Here is a 19,249-nt window from a genome sequence, read left to right on the forward strand (position 1 = left end):
AAATAGGAAGCTGGGCTGGTTTCTACTGTGGTGTGCCCAGAGCAGGCTCAACCACAATGGGAAGAAATCCTGCACCACTCACCCATCACTGAACCTTCTGAAAAGTCCTCTGACACTCTAATGCTGGCTCAGGAAAACACTCAGTGTTTTGGCTTTGGCATATGAGATGCCAGCAGTATGAGGACCCTCCTGCTTGCCTCCCAGGGGCAGTGAATATGATGATGACATCAAGGGGCCCCCTCCTCACAGAGAATCAGTGTCGAGATTTTGCTTTTAGTGGGCTGGGTCTCACTTGCTGCTGCTGCTAAGTCACTTCAGTCGTGTCCGACTCTGTGTGACCCCATAGACGGCAGCCCATCAGGCTCCCCCGTCCCTGGGATTCTCCAGGCAAGAACACTGGAGTGGGTTGCCATTTCCTTCTCCAATGTGTGAAAGTGAAAAGGGAAAGTGAAGTCGCTCAGTCATGTCTGACTCGTAGCGACCGCATGGACTGCAGCCTACCAGGCTCCTCCGTCCATGGGATTTTCTAGGCAAGAGTACTGGAGTGGCTTGCTGTTGCCTTCTCCGGAAGGGTCTCACTTAGGACATCTTTTCTGCAGGACTTTGGAAAGTTAATTTCTTGTTCTTTAAAAGAGAGTTTCTGTGAAGCAATACTGGTTGTTTCATCCTCCCTGGTCACCTGACCAGGTCATCAGAGAAGCAAGAGGCAGGATCACTTCTAAGTGGCCCAATCAGCTGAAGATTGCTCTCAAGAGCTCTGGGTAAATTTAAGTCAATGTATTCCTTCTCTCTGGATAAGGGAAAGGTGACCCACTCCAGTATTCTGGCCTGGAGAAATTCATGGACTGTATAGTCCATGGGGTTGCAGAGTCGGACATGACTGAGTGACTCACGTCACTTCATTCCTTCTCTCAGATGTCTTTCCATAGTCAGCCTTAACTCTAATTGTGGAAATGAGGTCTTTTTCTTCTCTCTCTTTCTCTGGATAAGCATTTCTTTAGACATTAATGAGTTGGTGGCCGAGGGCAAGGATTTGTTGTGATTTTTTTAAATGTGAAGTTGTTTCCCTTAGCCTTAGAAATCCCATCATCTAGACAGCACTTTGGCCCTGAAGACAAGTGGGGCAGAGTCATACTTCCTGGTGAGAGTAGTACTATTTCATTTATAAAACAGTAAGAAAAATTCACACTTGGGCTTTTTTTTTTCCCCTTTCTCCAGTGGAATATGGTGACAAAACTGGATCTCTGCTCCCTCTAAAGATGCAAAGTTCACAACTGAGATGTGTGTGGAAGTCGCTAATCCAGACAATGGATTCTGAAGCTTGTAGCATTGTGGTGTCTCTTTAAATCAATAGTTTCCCTTTAGACTTTACTTAGGAAATGTTCTTGCCATTGGTGTCCCCTTGAAAAACTTGGGGCTTTTCAAGTTAAAGAAAAACGAACAACCTAGACAGTTTGAAGAGCAGGTCAGGGCGGGATATGAAACATCCACCTGGGAAGCAGGGTTGGGAAACTGAATCTAGAGGAGCTAGTCTACACCAACAGGGGGCCTGGGAGGCAACTCGAATGGATGAGAAATATCACACTGCAGAGAGCAGTCTGTTCTCAGACTTCCCCAAGGATGGGACAGAAATGGGTTTCGATTATGTTAGGCTGTGTGCAAGCTCCTGAGTGGGGAGTGTTTGTGTGGGTGTGGGTGTTTGGGAGGAGTGGGATGGGGCAGAAGGACAGACACCGTTAGGGGCAGCAACACCTGGCAACTCTAAAGGTCGTTTCATAAGATGGGGTATGAAGTCAGCAACTCCTGAGGGAGAGACGGACACGCTTTCTTAAGTTGAACAGGTGACAGATTGTTGTTTAATTTCTCTGGTGTTGACTTAGGTGCTCAGAGTAATTCGAGAAGAATTTACAGAAGGGATGGGCCTTTGAAAACCATTGTAAGGAAGCAGAACTTGAGTTAGGTCATGGGCAAATATGCAAAAGGAGACAATATGTATTTCTCATGGGGCAGGAAGGGCAGAATGACACCATGATGGAGATGGAAAATATATCCATGATTATTCAAACAGGAAAAATGGGGAGGTGGGAGCATAGGTACAATTAGTGCAGATTCTGCAGCCAGAATGGCCTGGGTAGAAAATCAACTCTTTTACTTTTTGGCTAAGTGATCTCTGGCAAGTGGCTAAACTCCCCTGAACCTTCTCTTTCTCATTTACTAAACGGGAGGGGTGCCACTGACCCTGATGGGCTCAAAGATTAGAGGTGATGTATGTAAAGGTGTCAGTGCAAAGCCTGCCATTTCAATAACTGGCAGGTTAACAATAATATTAAAAATAAAACAAGATTGGCTTAGATGGGGGTAGGGAAGAGGTAATTTAAGGACTTGGAGAGAATCCTCAATGATTAGCAGGAAGTCTTCAAATTTACCTTGTCACTCATTTAGGTGTTTCACCTGGAAATACGATGACATCAGCATCCTAAGAGGATTACCTTGGTGCCAATCTGTAGGATACATTTGAGACCCAGTATACCTCTGTTCTTAGAAGCTGCTAAGAAACAAGGCTGCCCCACGTGTGTGTGTCTGTGTCCCATACTCTGTGAGTGTGTGTGCGTGTGTGCATCCCATACACTGGAAGGTCAGGCAGATGGTGAACATCTCTCCAAGGATGAACTAGAATGAGTTTCACTGGGTCCTGCTCTACTTAAAAGAGCTTCCCTGGTGGCTCAGATGGTAAAGAATCGGCTTACAATGCGGGAGATCTGGGTTCAATCCCTGGGTTGGGAAGATCTCCCAGAGAAGGAAATGGCAACCCACTCCAGTATTCCTGCCTGGAGAATTCCATGGATGGAGGAGCCTGGTGGGCTACAGTCCATGGGGTCACAAAGAGTTAGACACAACTGAGCAACTAACACTTTCACTTTTCACTACCTTAAAAGCAAGTTGGGTCGTCCAACAGTGACAGAAAACTTCCGGGAAACAAAACAAACAAAAAATGATGTGCTCAACTGTAGAACTGTTTTCCGTGATGTGCCTCCCTCACTGCTGGATTTTTATCCTTCTTACATGAAGGATAAAACCTTTTCCAAACCCTAAGCTCCCTTATTTTTTAAACAAATGAGTGTTTACATAACTTAATCTCTAATATTTGCTTATACTTGTTTTCTCTAACACTAAGAAATAATAAATCCCCTTCATGTTTATTTTTAAAACTTGCACTAGGACACACATAAGCTAGAATTAAAGTCTGTAACGAGTAGACTAGGCCACTGGAGTTTAGGTGGATGAAAGTGTATTCAGGAAGACAGATATTGACTGATAAACCCACAAAAATCTCCCCTGCTTCTTTGTTACAGGACACAGCAAGGTTAAGATGCCCTTGAATGCATCAGAGAAACAACTATTTCACAAAGATTCCCAGATCAATAAGGGTCTGCGACTGGAAGTGGGTGGGTTCCTGGCTGGGAGAACGGAAGAGAATGAGGGTCAAAGTCGGTTGGCCAAGGCCACACTTGCAGACCTGTGATCTGCCAGCATGTCAGCGTCATGGAAACTTTATCCAGGAGAGAAGATGGCAGCACAGACCAGCGTGATCTAAACCATCTCCAAGTGATGAGCAACAGGGAACCTATGTCACTCCTACAGAAGACTTCCCGTGTTCCTCAGGATGGATGCTGCCATGACGCAAACTTCCTCCAGGCTGATTCGTGTCTGCCCCAAGAGGAAGGAAGAAGCTGGAACTCTCTGGAAGCAAGAGGAAGCAGAGCGTACTGTAAAAGTCTCAGGATCAGGAGGCCACAGGTTCCAAATCTAGCTCTGACAATAGGCCAACCTGCTTCAACTCTGAGAATCTATGACGTGCAGGTGTCAAGCTAGGAACTAAAAAATTAAAGATAGAGACAGAGGGCTGCTTCTGAGAAGTTCACTGTCTAGTGATGGGGCCAGTAGGTGATAAATGCAGACACTGAGCCATGTCCTCCTTTGATGGAACACAGAGGATGAGCCTCCTCTATGTTCTCCATCTGCCCACTAGCATAATAAACCTGAACTTAGTACAGTTACCTGCTGTGTGATTTTGAGCAATTTACTAACTTTTCTGAAGCCCAGTTTTCTCAGGTCTAGGATGAATGCCTGGACTGCAAGCGCTCCTGTGCCCTTCTGGCTTTAGAAGCTTTAATGAAATTCCACTGAAACCCTTGTGTACCCACCAAAAACCCTGCCTTTCCCTGCTGTTGACTGAGGTCAACGCAATCAGGGAGCTGAGAGGCAGAAGTGGAGACTGACATGGACCTCAAAATAGAAAAGGAACAGTCTTTAATCAGTGGCTAAGGGCTTAGATAATACTAGTATGTGACCTCTCGGTGGCCTGTCCAAAGTGTTCTAGTCAGAAAGTGGTTACTGACTTGTAAAGCAAACATGAACCCAGGCAATCCAAGCTTTGGGAAGTCTCTAATGAGTTAAGAAGAGTTGCTATTTGGGGACTACTGACCTATAGAACATTCACCGTGAACAGCAAGTCCAGAGCGTCCATGGGCCCCTGGGGGATGGAACTGGGAAGTGACCTTTGCAATCCCCTTTCCCATCGCTCATAAATTACTCATATTGGGGAAACAAACTCAAAACCGTTAGCAGTAGAGATCAGAGTCAGGTTGTTTCAATTGTGGTGGAGGTAAAAATGAAGAGACCTGACCTTGATTAAATGTCAGCGTCTTTATTTAGGGTTCCTGGTAGCACCCCAAAAAGAGAGGAAATATTATTAGAAGCACCTTTATTCTCACTAAATCATTTCATTCAATTACCCTTTAGTCGGTGTAAAACCAAAGCTAAACCCTGTGATTTATAAAAGATACATAGGAGCAGAATGGACTGACCAGAAGCTGTTTCTTTTTGTGCTAAGTTGCGGCCCTAACATGGTTAGCTATCATGATCCTATTCCTCCATCCATCCACTAGTATAATAAACCTGAATTGAGTTTCCAACAATAGGGATCAGCTTGAGTTCAGCATGTTCACCTCACATTTATTCCCTGTAGGGGCTTTAAGAGAAAGTAGACAAAGATAAATCACGGAAATGTTGAAGACAGCGCCCAAAGAGCAGACATCTGTGTTTATGGAGAAAAGTATGTCCACAGTCAGGAAATGTGGCAGAATACATCCAAGCTTACCAAAAAGCAAAATTCAGTGGTGGTTTCTCACACTCTCAAATCATGTAGTGAAGGTCCCGAAGACATATTATTAACAGAAAAAAATCGAGTCATGAAAAAATGATCAGAGAATGATCCTTTTTTAATACTTCTATCTCTCTATCTTATTCCTTCTATAAGTTCTTGATGGATACACACTATTAACAATTTTGCCTCAAGAGAAAAGGGGGAATTAAAGTGAACCGGGTAGGGGCAAGGGGATGTCATCTTTCACTCTCTAATCTCCTGTGACACTGCACTTTTTTAACATAAGACATATTTATATATTACTTGGATAACTAAAATCAAACATTGTTGTGCTCTTTTACATTTCCCAGACAAATGAATAAGTTAAACAACAATTCAATTATGAAAAGTTTAACTTCCATTTCGGACCACGCCCAGTGCATAAATACTGTACACCTGTGCAGAGCGTGACCATACTCTCCCTTTTCACATTCTGAAGACATGATTTGCTGCCCTTGACATGTAACCCATCTTTTAAGGTGTTTAGAGGAGTGATTAGGGATGCCGCTGAAATGACAGATTATTAGAGAGGCACACCTGGATCCTTAAAGACCCACCACTTGGAACTTTGAGCTAAGCTTGGGCAGGTCCCAACACAGCCTAGACCTGGTAGAAGGGCCCTTTCATTACACATCTTCATTAATTTATTGATTTGGGTGGGGGTAAGTGAGGAAGGGTGAAGTCTAGGATGAAGGCAGGAAGGCAAGTCTCAAACACAACCAAAAATTCCAAATGCAATAGCAATCAAAAGAGACACACGCCCTGGGAGCTCGGCTGTGCAAACACTCCAGAAATAGGAATGCTCTTGGGACGCGCCGAGGCTAAATGAAAGGTTGTTAATGAAGTAAGTCTCTGCTCTATGCAAACCCCGACTTCACAATACAGATTCTCACACCCAGAACATGTCTGCCTGGCTTTCCATTGATCGTTCCCCATTAGGTGGCCCAGCCCTGCAGCACCAGTGCAACTTCTGCAGCCATGCACAGGGGTCGATATTAATAATTACCTGTCTCCTTCACCATGGTAACCGGTGCCTTGGGCGAGCAGCGCGGGAGGAAACAGGAACAAAGTCTAGGAGTGGGAGCGCCGCTGGGCAGACGGATCGGCTGCTGCAGAGGCTGCGAGGAAGCGCCCGGCCATCCACTCGCCGAGTCCGGGCTTCTTTCTAAAATCCCGCCCCCATCTCGAGGGCCGAGCTCGGGTGCCGCCCCAGCGATCGCCGCCAAGTGGTGGCCGCGCCCTGCTCGGGGACGCTGCCCTTCGGCCGGCGCAGCCACTCGCTACAGCTGCTGCTGTAACAAATGCAAAATTCCAGTGTCCTAAGCTCTGGTCACTGACACCGCGTAGCGTTCCTCGCGCCGGCAGAACGGGCATCAAAATGATCCCCGAGCACCGGCCCCCTCCCGGGGTCTGATAACTGATTGCCAGGAGGGGTGGGTGGGCCGGCGAGGGGCAGACAGGGACTGTTCCGGTAAGTCAGACTAGTCGATGGGTAGCTTATTAGTTTCCTATAACTGCTGCTCTCTCAGATTCAGCTTCTCTCAGACCAACTGAATCAATAAAATTAGCCTTAGCAGAAAAATAATGCGAGTGACGACTTCAAGTTCATTTCCTTCAACTTTTAAGGTCCTGGAGGCTCAATGATAATGAAAAATGAATCACCTTTGACTTCCCTTGTCCCACTTTACCTGAAACGGGGCGGGGGTGCGGGGTGGAGAGCAGAGGGGCTCAGACTGGGACAATGAGAGGCAGCCTGGGAAGAGGCTTTTTTCAGGCTTCAGTCCCTCATCCAGGATCAAATCCAGGATCAAAGTAAAAATCTGACTTATCCTGTTAGGTAGAGTTCTGACTTTCCCCTTCTCCCTGATTCTTTAGTGTTTTCTAGACAAGCCCCCTTGGTTCCCTATGTGCGAGGGAGGAGCCCTCCCAGCCCACAAAGCAAAGGGTAAACAGTCACACCCACGTCCCTCACCAGCCTAACCCTGATCCTGGCTTTCAATTTCTGACCCGCAGGAGCACAGGTCTGTCTGCAGGAGCAGGTGACTTCCAGTGGGTGGAGTCACCAAGCCGCCTACCCACCCCTTTCCAGCACCTGTCTCCCAAACCCAGATCTTTCACAGGCTCCCCACCGTGTGGGAGAGATGTGATGAGCAAGAGACACAAAGGCAGATGCTGCTGCTCTGGGAGAACAGCAGATGGACCACGCATCTTTCAGAACCAGAACAGGCCAGGATTAGACTGTTTTACTGCAAATATTGTACCGTGTTGGGTCTAAGAGAGCCGCGGTAACAGAAAGGAATGAAGTCAGGCAACCTGCCTCATCGTTGCCTCCTTGTTTAGAGCTGAGATGACACCAGGCGGGGCTGGTTTTCTGCAGGGTTACAGTGGCAGAGCTCAAGCGGCTGTGACATTCCTACATCTGTGATTCAGGGCTTTACTATTTAAAGCCTGGGCATCTCCGCCTATAAGAAAGGGCGAAGGCCCCTCCAACCCCTGGGTCGTCTTTCCTATGACACAAACTTCTCCCACAGCCCTCCCTGCCCCCATCGCAGCCCCAAAGGGTCATGTTTTTCCTAAGTCAGCGGCCAGCTGGAGAGTAAGCACTGAAGAGCCTTTAAGCGGCTTCTCTAACCTCCATTCATAAAGAAGAGCCTAGCATGAGAGCAGGGCGACCTCAGGGATGGGCAGGGCTCAGGAGCAGGAAAAGAAGCCCTTTTCAACCCCCCAGATGTTCCCGGTCAGCACTGCACAGTCTCCTTCCCCCATCCCTAACACCCCCAGAGCCCTCGAGGAGATGCTGACAAGCAAAATGAAACTCCGCGAGCTAGAATTAGTTTGGTACTGTGAGACTCGCAGGTGAACTTATTTTATTATATTTTGGCTGCATAAATAGATTAGCACCTCACTGAGGCACTTCTCCCCAAGGCTTTCATGCCATTCGGTGCAAAGCTAAGGGAACAGAACTCTCTCTTTGTCTGCCCCTCTCCCTCCCTCTCTTCCTAATGAAATGCGACAGAAAACACCGTTGGGTTTCTAGTCCAAACCAAATCGTCATATAAATATTCCAGATACTATGAGTGCAGTGAGTTCAATTTCTGTTTTATTCAGGTGACCGTTTTTAATCCTGAGATTTTAGTTTATTAACCAAACTGATCCCTTATTGCAGCTCTGAGCCTACCTGTATACCTTTGTGGATGAACTGCTCAGAAAGCCCAGTTGAGGAAGACTCTCCAGGAGCTTTGGGGACTAAGCCAGCAGAGTAACAGCTGGTGCCTATTCATTTTCAGAGGAGCCTTTTCCAAAGGAAAATACTACACAGTGGTTCAGAGAGATTTCTACCCCCCCTCCCTCTTGTGTTTTCCATGGAAAGAATTTTCCTGTACCACAGTCAAAGTGAATGAGTCACCAGCATTTAGTTGCTAAATAACAGTCATATAGCTAAGGTCCCCCCCACCCCCAACAGGCAGACACTGCTACTCTGGGATAAAAGCCTCCACGCTATACTTTTAAGATAACCAAAGAGGATATTACTACAGTTATTTTTGGAATGTGGCAGAGTAAAACCAAATTATTTTTGTCTCCTTGCTTCAGGGCCAAATAGTTAAGAGCTTTGAAAACAGAAGCAAAGCACAGATATTTTGTGCTTTATAGTTAGTTCAAGCTACAAGAAGTGCAGCAAAATAAATGAAAAAAGTTAAAAACTGTACAGCTCATAAGAGGACAGGACTTTTTATTATTATTTCTAGAGAAGATTTCCAAAGGACTTATCTCAATCTCATTCCACTCAGATGAGATAAGACTTCATAATATAGACACCAACCCGTGGGTTCATCTGTTGTTCTATTCTCTCAAACTGACTTACTGCTGCCTTGTCATTCACTCACAAAATGAAGGCAGGGTTGTCCACAAGTGACCAAAGGACAGAAACCATTTTGTTGGAGAGAAAAGCTTTGTAAGCACACAGCCACTCTTGGCAAAAACTCAAGAGAACATCACTTCCACAGGGCCTGCCTGCGTGCTGTCGCTTCAGCTGACTCTCTGCAATGCTATGGACTGTAGCCCACCAGGCTCTTCTGTCCTAGGGATTCTCCAGGCAAGAATGCTGGAGCAGGTTGCCATTTCCTCCTCCAGGGGATCTTTCCAACCCAGGGATCGAACCCACATCTCTTATGTCTCCTGTATTGACAGGTGGTTTCTTAACCACTAGCACCACTTGGGAAGCCCAAGTCAATTAAGAGGGAAATGTGAAGACGAGAAAACAAGCAGCTGGATGGAGTCCACGCCCACACTGCTCTCTTCTCTACAGAGTCATGGGTTTCCTGTGGCTTATGCATCCACAAGGCAGGAATTTCTAGACCCCTCCATCGTGGTCCCCAGGAGCCCAGGCTTCCAGATACCCCTCAAAAGCTTTGGACTCATTGGCAAAAGAGTGCTCAAAGTTCTTTCTAGCAGCATCTGGCTGAAAGAAAACTTGAGAATGAGTTTCTTATTTGCTTTCTACTTAATGTTTACATCTACCAATCTCACTGCAGACATTTATGGGGCATCAATGGCACACCAGGCCAAGGGCTGGCTGTACCATAGCAGGAAGAGAGAGATCACTGCTCAGGAGCTGCTTACCATCAAGTGAAGGAGATGCTCATGCACAAGTACTCAACATGATTAGGAAGGTGCTAAGACAGAAGCCGGTACGCAGGAGGCAGGGCAGTGCTGAGCCAAATCTGGTGGGCGGGGGGGGTGGTCAGCAGAGGCTTCTAGGAAGAATGAAGGGGCAAAACAGGGCGGCCAAATGAACAAAGAGGGGAAGATCATTCCAAGTGGAGACACGGGGCAAGAAGGTATCAAGATCAGTGTTCACAAGGATTAGGGAGAGCCTCAAGCTAAGATCTCAGTGGCAGGTCATGGAAGGTTCAGAAGGCCACGGTAAGGAATCTGAGCCTTTGAAGGGATGTGATGAGAGTCTCAGACCTGAGCTACCTATTTCTTTACAGATTAGGTTCAAAAGACCGTGGGTACATTTCAAAGTCTGCCATGATGTGTGTCCAATCATACTGCCGCCTTCCTACAAATTGGATTGTGTTGGTGTGGCATGTCCAGTGTTTAGCAGATCGTGCCCAGATTGTGCCTATGTTTATTCGTTTTTTTTAAGAAAGATCCGACTCATTGGAAAAGACTCTGATGTTGAGAAAGATTGAGGGCAGGAAGAGAAGGTGGCAACAGAGGATGAGATGGTTGGGTGGCATCACCGACTCCATGGACATGAGTTTGAGCAAACTCCAATGGATATGAAGGACAGGGAACCCTAGCACGCTGCAATCAGGGGGTCACAAAGAGTTGGACACGACTTAACGACCCAACAACAATGAATATTTCCCCGAAAAATAGAATAAAAGGACAGTCACACAAATAGCTTTTTGAGTAGCGCAAACCATTTGGGATGGACTTATCCTCCTGTAATAATGGCTTGATGTCCACAATGAGGCTGTGAGGGTTTCGTACTTTTCCAGACTCCTGAGACCGCAGTCTGCAGACCTCCAGGGAGAAAAACACTAGGGGTGCTTTAAATGCATACACCTGCTCCCATACAAGGTCTGAAGATTCAGATTTTCTGGATAAGACTTCAGCTGCACCACCAGCTCCTTAAGTAATGAAGGACCACTGACTGGCCTAGCACACTGGCCTGTATCACCGAAAGTGATTGAACATGTAATTCACAAACATAGCTATAGCCCATGCTGCCCCATCTAAAAAACAACCCCCATCTTCTCAGTAGGCTGAAATAATAACTGTCATGACATTCGCTGTAATCTTCATGAAAATTTATTGGTAGTAACGATTCCAAAGTTTCCTACAGTCTGACACAAATTCCTAAATGTCTGATCCCTCTTGATCCTACTCCTAGGTCTTCAATGGAGAATTCTTAGGATTTTTTCCATGTGAATCTCACAGAATCGGTGCCCAGCAAAGTTGTTTTCCATGAGTTCTTCAAGTAGAATAATTTTACATTTGTATCCCAAACTTCTCTGTGGTCTTTCTCAGAAGTCAATTCTGAGTTTGGATCTAAGCAACAGATTGCAGCTTAAGAAAAATCACTAATACATGTTAGTCACTCAGTTGTGTCCGACTCTTTGCAACCCCATGGACTATAGCCCACCAGGCTTCTCTGTCCATGGGATTCTCCAAGCAAGAGTACTGGAGTGGATTGCAATTTCCTCCTCCAGGAGATCCCAATCTAGGGATCGAACCCAGGTCTCCTGCATTGCAGGCAGATTTTTTAGCATCTGATCCACTAGGGAAGAGTATTTAAAACTTTCCATAAATAATCCACTATAGATATTAACTGCAGTGGGAATATAAAAATCAGTCACTTTCCTACAAGTGTACTGGGAATAATTACTGGAATTCAAAGGATCTTTTGATAGTACAGAGAGTTTCATGAATTTTAGCCTAATTTCAGGCACATGAGAAGCTCACAAGAAGTACAGAAATAGCCCTGAAGTACTTGGGAAAAAGCCTTTTTTTCTCCCCAAACAATTTACTAGTGAATTGGCCAAAAAGTTTGCTTGGATCTTCCATACCTTCTTATGGAAAAACCAAAATAAACTTCTTGGCCAATCCAATATTATTAGCTTTTTCTTTTTCCCTAATATTTTCCAGGTAGAAATACAGTACTGGGAAAGAAAAATGGTTATTTACTATCATCTGAAGCTGGGATGCATTTCCTAGCAACACCCTCTTCTTTCTGGTACTTCCTGTCACCAGTGGGGCTTCCCAGGTGGCACAGAGGTAAAGAATCCACCTGCCAATGCAGGGGATGCAGTTTTGATTCCTGGGTCAAAAAGATCCACTGAAGTAGGAAATGGCAACCTACTCTAGTATTCTTGCCGGGAAAATTCCATGGATAGAGGAGCCTGGCAGACTATAGTCCCTGGGGTTACAAATAGTTGGACACGACTGAGAGACTGAGCATTGCACACGCGTGTCATTTGTGTGAGCACTGCACACGCACGTTATTAGTGCTCCAAATATGATGACACGGCAGTGAAGCACTTATGTGTCTATTTTTGCAAAAGGTGAGCTCTCTGAGGGACGAGATCGCATGTGAATATCTGAATTCACATAGTGATAGGCACAAAGTAGGCACACGACATTTGATAAATTCTAAGATGCAAATGTCACTGACTTACCACAGTAGGTTAAAATGCTGGCTAAGTGTTCATTTTGATACCAAAAAGACTGACTCTGAAATCTCATTCAAGTAAATTAAAAGTAAATTCAGTCTCATACATAAATCAATTTAGTGGCTGCTTGAAAGTAATTGCCAAGATGCAAACCAGTAATTCACTTTGGGAGAAAAAAGTTGAAAGGAACTTAACCAGGTAGCATTTTATGAAATCTCCTTTATAACTACTCCTAAATACCACTTTTTCCCCTCTTTTAACACATTTATTATTGGGGTTAAATTATAGTAATTCCCAAACTCAACCCCCAAGAAACAGTTATCTATGCCAGGCTTGCTGCTGCTGCTGCTAAATCGCTTCAGTCGTGTCCGACTCTGTGCGACCCCATAGAGGGCAGCCCACCAGGCTCCGCCGTCCCTGGGATTCCCTAGGCAAGAACACTGGAGTGGGTTGCCATTTCCTTCTCCAATGCATGAAAGTGAAAAGTGAAAGTGAAGTCGTTCAATCGTGTCCTTACTTCGTACTAATTTTCTTTTCTTCCTTTTTTTACAACTTAATTTTTTATTGGTGTATAATTGCTTTACAATGTTGTGTTAGTTTCTGCTGTACAACAGTGTGAATCAGCTGTAAGTTAATTACGACTTTTGTTGGAGCTTATTATGTGTCAGCCACCATTCTGGTCTCTTTACAATCATTTATCACCTCATTTAATCCTCCTAACAACTGGATAAAATAATATTTTTTTACACTTGAGGAAACAGGTTTTTCAGAATCCAAACCCATGGGCTCTCCCTTTGCTTTGTTGGGTCTTTGTTTCCAGAGAGGTCACAAAAGAGTCACCCTTTCCCTATGCCCAGCTACACACACACACACACACACACACACACATTTTTTTAGTCAAGATGCACTCAACTTGTGTATCAACTTCTTTGGCATTTCTAGAAGAAAATGAAGTTGCATTTTGCCTCTATAAAATGATCTTCTCTCCTGATATTTTATCCTTCATCGGTTTTTGGACTTCTTATGATAGGGTCTGCAGTTGAATGGCATCATCTTGTCCTGTTGGGCTCATCTTTGGCTGGACAGGGAAAGATGTTGTACTCAGATCCACACTCTCAAGTCTTTTAGGATGCAGTTCCATCATCCACCCTCTCTGATCATCCTCAAGGAATAGCATTCCTGCGTGCATGCTCAGGGGCTCAGTCCATGTCCTATTCTTTGTGACCCCATGGACTATAGCCTGCCAGGCTTCTCTGTCCATGGGATTTTCCAAGCAAGAACACTAAGGTGGATTGCGACCCCAGCATGCCCTAGAAAGTGCATGCATCCAAAAAGTAAAATAAAAATAGTTGAGCTAGTCAAGTGCAAAATTCCCACACTTCTGGAAAGATTGAAATACATAAGCCTCTACAATCTATGAAATATAAATTGTGCAATTTCAGTGATTCCACAAATGAGTTCAGTCCTCTTATATTTGCATTCAAAATGAGCAGGGCATAGCTTAAACAAGAAAGGTCAAAATTCATGTCAACAATGTAAAATTTTACTTTATTTAGGACAACATTAGGTAGAATATAAAACACTTTGACAAGGTGAGAAAGAGTCTATGGAATAATGGAAAAAAACTTTATGCTGTAGAACTTTTAATGGCAGGGCTTCCCAGATGGCACAATGGTAAAGAATCCACCTACCAATGCAGGAGATGCAAGAGACGTGGGTTCGATCCCTGGGTTCGGAAGATTCCCCTGGAGGAGGAAATGGCAAGCCACTCCAGCATTCTTGCCTGGAAAATCCCACAGATAGAAGCGGCTTGGGGGCTCCTTGCCCTCACCGTTCCTCATCTGTCCCCTCTTTTGAGTGGGCACTGGGCAAGATGACTTCATGCCGTGGCCGTGGCTCACTGGGTCACAAGTGGACGCTGGATGAGGCAGGGGGAACCCACCTCTCAGCTGGCCAAACTCTTGCAAGGTATATCCTATCTTGAGAAAGGGGATCTGGGTCAATCAGGTTTTCACTCCTGAGGATCCGAACTCAGAGTCATATAGAAAAGTCCCAGGCAGGAGCCAGTATTGTATTAAAAGATCAAGTAAGACCAAGCAGCAACAGGCTTCCCAGAGACATGCAGATACCAAAATCCTGAGGAGTTAAAGAGGAAGCCAATGGGGTGGGAAGAGACTGGGAGTGAACCGATGGTCCTGGGGCAGCCTAGAATCCTATGCTTCCTGAGGCCTGCCTGCTCAGCACTTTCTGGGTTGCTATGAGTCTGTTCTTACACACATGCATTCCTCCTCCTATTATTTTTTATTGGGACCATTTTTAAAGTCTCTATTGAATTTGTTACAATACTGTTTCTGTTTTACGTTTTGGTGTTTGGGCCGCAAGGCATATAGGATCTTAGCTCCCAGACCAGGGATCAAACCTGCACCCCTTGCACTGAAAGGCAAAGTCTTAACCACTGGACCACCAGGGAAGTCCCCGATTCCTCCTTCTTTTGAATGCCGGTGTCTCCTTGGCATTCACTTCTAAAAGTCAAACCTGGTTCCTGGAAACATCGCAGTGAGTGAGTTAACGCCCCTGGAAGCAGTTTTCCATCAGTGACTGATGGGGAGATGGTAGACAAATACCCCAGCTTCCTTATCCCTTGGCTGGGACATCCCTGGGGTGTATCTACACTGTCTACCAGAGTTTCCAACCAATTAAGTCTTGGCTGCCCACACTGGTAACTAGCTTGATAATTCACCTTTCACTGGCTTCACTCCCCTGTTATTGCTTCCTGGGATCATCTTTCAAATATATGATTTGTCCTTGAATCCTTGTCTCCAGGTCTGATTGGAGGGCGGAGAGCTTCAACACAAAAGAAAATCTAGGTTATCTATACTTTTATGCTTAAAAAGAAAGAAAAATTAGTCCTGATCCACTGATTACTTTCTAGTCCTTTGCTTTAGATGGTAGAGACAGATTCTAGAATAATACCCTGAAGAGACCAAATTTGCTCATCAGACAGAACACATGATCTTTTTCTCAAGAGAACCAGTGATTAATTAGATCATTTTTTGTACAAACACAATGAATTTATATGCACACACACTGTGCTCAAGTGCTTCTTGCTTTAAATACGTAAACAAGGCTACTTGGATTAATTCTGGTTACAGGGATCAGAGCTAAGAACTGCCTCATAAATCAATATGCCCCTAAGTGCCTTTTAAGCCTGCAGTTATATTTTAGGGGGAAGGATGTGATTTATGAAATTTATCAAGTTCTGTAGGAATGAGTCATTTTATAATATTATTCTACTGTATTTCCATATATACTTGGGCTTTCATTTTAAAATTTAAATAGTTTCACATTGCCACAATTCCACCAAAGACTGTGCTAGTACTATATGCCATATGCCACATTGGCTGTATTTCTGAAAGCAGTATAGAAGGTAGTTTTATTCCTTTCCTCCCCTCTCACCATCCCCCAGCAAGATAGAAACACTCTGCATATGTATAGGATCTGTTGGGGTTTGGGGAGATTGGAGGGAGGACAGGAAGGGAAATATTTAGAATTTAAATTTCCCTTGGTATTGGATCTGGATCCCACAATATATTTTTCCATTCCTGAATAAAACATACTAAGAGTGTTGAGCATTTGCCAACATGCTTCGTTGACTATTGGGCTTCCCTTGTGGCTCAGCTGGTAAAGAATCTGCCTGCAATGTCAGAGACCAGGGTTCAATCCCCAGGTTGGAAAGATCCCCTCTAGAAGGGAAAGGTTACCCTCTCCAGTAATCTGGCCTGGAGAATTCTATGGACTGTATAGTACACGGGGTCGCAAAGAGTCAGACACGACTGAGTGACTTTCACTTTCATTGACTATTAAATTTACACATGGAAAAAAGTAAGGAAGCTACAAAAACAGTATGAAGTCATAACATCATACAGTTGAAGGCAAAGTGGGCAAAATTCAGTGAAGAATGAAAAGAAGTTACCACCAATTCACTAATTATGCTAAAAACATTTACTGAACATCTACAATACACAAAGTTTCATAAAGCTTCATAAAGTTGACAGTGACATACAGATCAAAGATGCCTGAATCAAGCCCTCATTGAGCTTACATTCTAGTAAGACAAGTAGCACAAGTCCTGAAATAGCTTTAAAAGGAGGTAGAAAGGGACAGGAATCAGAAATACTGAGAAAATGCTACAAAGTTTTGAAAAATGCTTGCCATTTAGCAAAAAAGATAGAGAAAGTTTCAAGTATTATTAGAACATGGTCCTCCCAAAATACAGGAGGAGTTACAGAAAGTTTGTTGAGCTCGGCATCTTTTCACCAGTTGCTACAGATAGAAAATGAACCGGACTACTCCTGGTATCCATATAAAAGAGGAAACCAAGAAATTTGTTGAAAGTACCTACCTGCATCCTCTTTCAACTGTTAAAATAGACCAACTGAACCATGATCTATGCAAGTTCAAGTTCAGTTGAAGTATTACTAAAAATAAGTAACATCACATAGTATTTCCACCAATGATAATATTTCAGCAATGGATGATGTCAACAACAGGGCAGTTATTTATTAAGTAGCCAGCACCCCTGCAACAGGTGGTTACAGATTTGGAGTGTCGCTTCGAGGACAAGTCTGGCCCGAGGAAAAGGTAACAGATGAACCCATGCAGCTGCATACTAGGGTCACATGATAGCACTTCAGGGGAAAGAGTGATAGGAAACAGAACTGGGAATTGTCCCGCACTAAGAGCAAAGGTCAAATAGCCTAGAATATTCTCGTGACGTCCAAAATGACCTGACAGCATGATCTGGGGTGGGCCAGGCAGAAAGGGAGAAAGCTGGTTGCTGGCAGTGGCTCTAACTATTTTAATTTAATAGTTATTTGATTTTAATTTTCTTCCCATATTTATCCCCAGAGGCCTCTTTTGTGCCATGAGAATTCTCCCTTTCCACTGCACTACATCCAAACCTCTGTGAGCGGGATTTTTCTGGGCATTGTGAGTCAGAACATCTCTGACATCCTCTGATTCATTTTGGTTGCTATCTATGGCTGCAGAACTTGGATGAGGAAAGATCTTTTAACAGCAACCAAACAAAATTTGGAGGCTATCCTAAGGCACCTGCAGAGGAATAACAAAACCAGCTAACTAATGTCATCGAGTAAAGAGCCTACTTTCCTTTACGTAATGTGTTTGCAGACCTTTGAGTTACAGGGATAGAAACTTACCTGGTGGCCCAGTGGCTAAGACTCTGTGCTCTCAATGCAGGTGGACCAGGGTTCTATTCCTGGTCAAGAAGCTAGAGCCCACATGCAGCAAGTGAGAGTTCCTATGACACAACTAAAGCTCCTACATGCCACAATTAAGACACAGCGCAGCCAAATACATAAGTAAACATTTAAAAATTATAGGGATATATAAGGTTTTAAAGATTAAGGTACAAACAGGTATGAATGTAAAAATGAAACTTTTCACTTTAGAGAAAATTGGTTATTTCATATTTGGGGAAAAATTCTGACTTAATTTGAAATTATATTAAGGTCAATTTTAATGCAAAATAGTGTTTTCCCACTGGGGAAATCAGTCTGACAGATCCTCATAAAGTTAAACACAGAGTTAACAGGGACTTCCCTGGAGGCCCAGCAGTTAAGAATCTCTGCTCCCAATGCAGACTGCGCAGGTTTGATCCCCGGTCAGGAAACTAAGATACTGCATTCCACACGACATGGCCAAAACCAACCAACAACAACAACAAAAAAAAATAGTGATAACATATGACCCAGCAATCCCCCTCAGATATTCCCAAAAAAAGGAAAACATACATCTTATGTCCATACAAAGAGTTGTATAGGTGTGTTCATACCAGCATTATTTTTAATAGCCTAGAGCAGAAACAACCCAAATGTCCATCAGCTGATGAATAAATACAATGTGATATATTCTTACAATGGGACGTTCAGTTCAGTTCAGTCGCTCAGTCACGTCCGACTCTCTTCAACCCCATGAATCACAGCACGCCAGGCCTCCCTGTCCATCACCAACTCCCGGAGTTCACTCAAACTCATGTCCATAGAGTTGCTGATGCCAGCCAGCCATCTCATTCTCTGTTGTCCCCTTCTCCTCCCACCCCCAACCTTTCCCAGCATCAGAGTCTTTTCCAGTGAGTCAACTCGTCGCATGAGGTGGCCAAAGTATTGCAGTTTCAGCTTTAGCATCAGTCCTTCCAATGAACACCCAGGATTGATCTCCTTTAGAATGGACTGGTTGGATCTCCTTGCAGTATAAGGGACTCTCAAGAGTCTTCTCCAACACCACAGTTCAAAAGCATCAATTCCTCGGTGATCAGCTTTCTTCACAGTCCAACTCTCACATCCATACATGACCACGGGAAAAACCATAGCCGTGACTAGGCGGACCTTGGTTGGCAAAGTAATGTCTCTGCTTTTTAATATACTATCAAGGTTGGTCATAACTTTCCTTCCAAGGAGTAAGCGTCTTTTAATTTCATGGCTGCAATCAGCATCTGTAGTGATTTTGGAGTCCAAAAAAACAAAGTCTGACACTGTTTCCACTGTTTTTCCATCTATTTCCCATGAAGTGATGGGACCAGATGCCATGATCTTCGTTTTCTGAATGTTGAGCTTCAAGCCAACCTTTCACTTTCCTCTTTTACTTTCATCAAGAGGCTTTTGAGTTCCTCTTCACTTTCTGCCATAAGGGTGGTGTCATCTGTATATCTGAGGTTATTGATATTTCTCCCAGCAATCTTGAATCCAGCTTGTGCTTCTTCCAGCCCAGCGTTCCTCATGATGTACTCTGCATATAAGTTAAATAAGCAAGGTGACAATATACAGCCTTGACGTACTCCTTT

At 44.3% G+C, this 19,249-nt stretch overlaps 1 protein-coding gene across 13 annotated transcripts in view; it reads right to left on the bottom strand.

Annotated features, from left to right (window-relative positions):
• ABLIM1 (actin binding LIM protein 1) overlaps window positions 1–19,249 on the bottom strand; it is a 340,561-nt gene that overhangs the window by 189,843 nt on the left and 131,469 nt on the right. For 2 of the 13 annotated variants that reach the window (XM_088842357.1, XM_088842348.1), the window contains exon 1: window positions 6,213–6,501. The exons of 1 other annotated variant lie outside the window; for it this stretch is intronic. In XM_088842357.1, coding sequence (XP_088698483.1) covers window positions 6,213–6,228 — 16 coding nt within the window. In that variant the 5' untranslated portion in view covers window positions 6,229–6,501. Of the gene's footprint in view, window positions 1–6,212; window positions 6,507–19,249 lie in introns of those variants that run through there. 10 more of the 13 variants (XM_088842353.1, XM_088842350.1, XM_088842358.1 and 7 more) reach the window with 9 other exon arrangements.

This window comes from Moschus berezovskii, chromosome 12 (genome assembly GCF_049115385.1).
Source record: "Moschus berezovskii isolate FMDL1 chromosome 12, NW_MosBer_1.0, whole genome shotgun sequence".
Taxonomy (NCBI): domain Eukaryota; kingdom Metazoa; phylum Chordata; class Mammalia; order Artiodactyla; family Moschidae; genus Moschus; species Moschus berezovskii.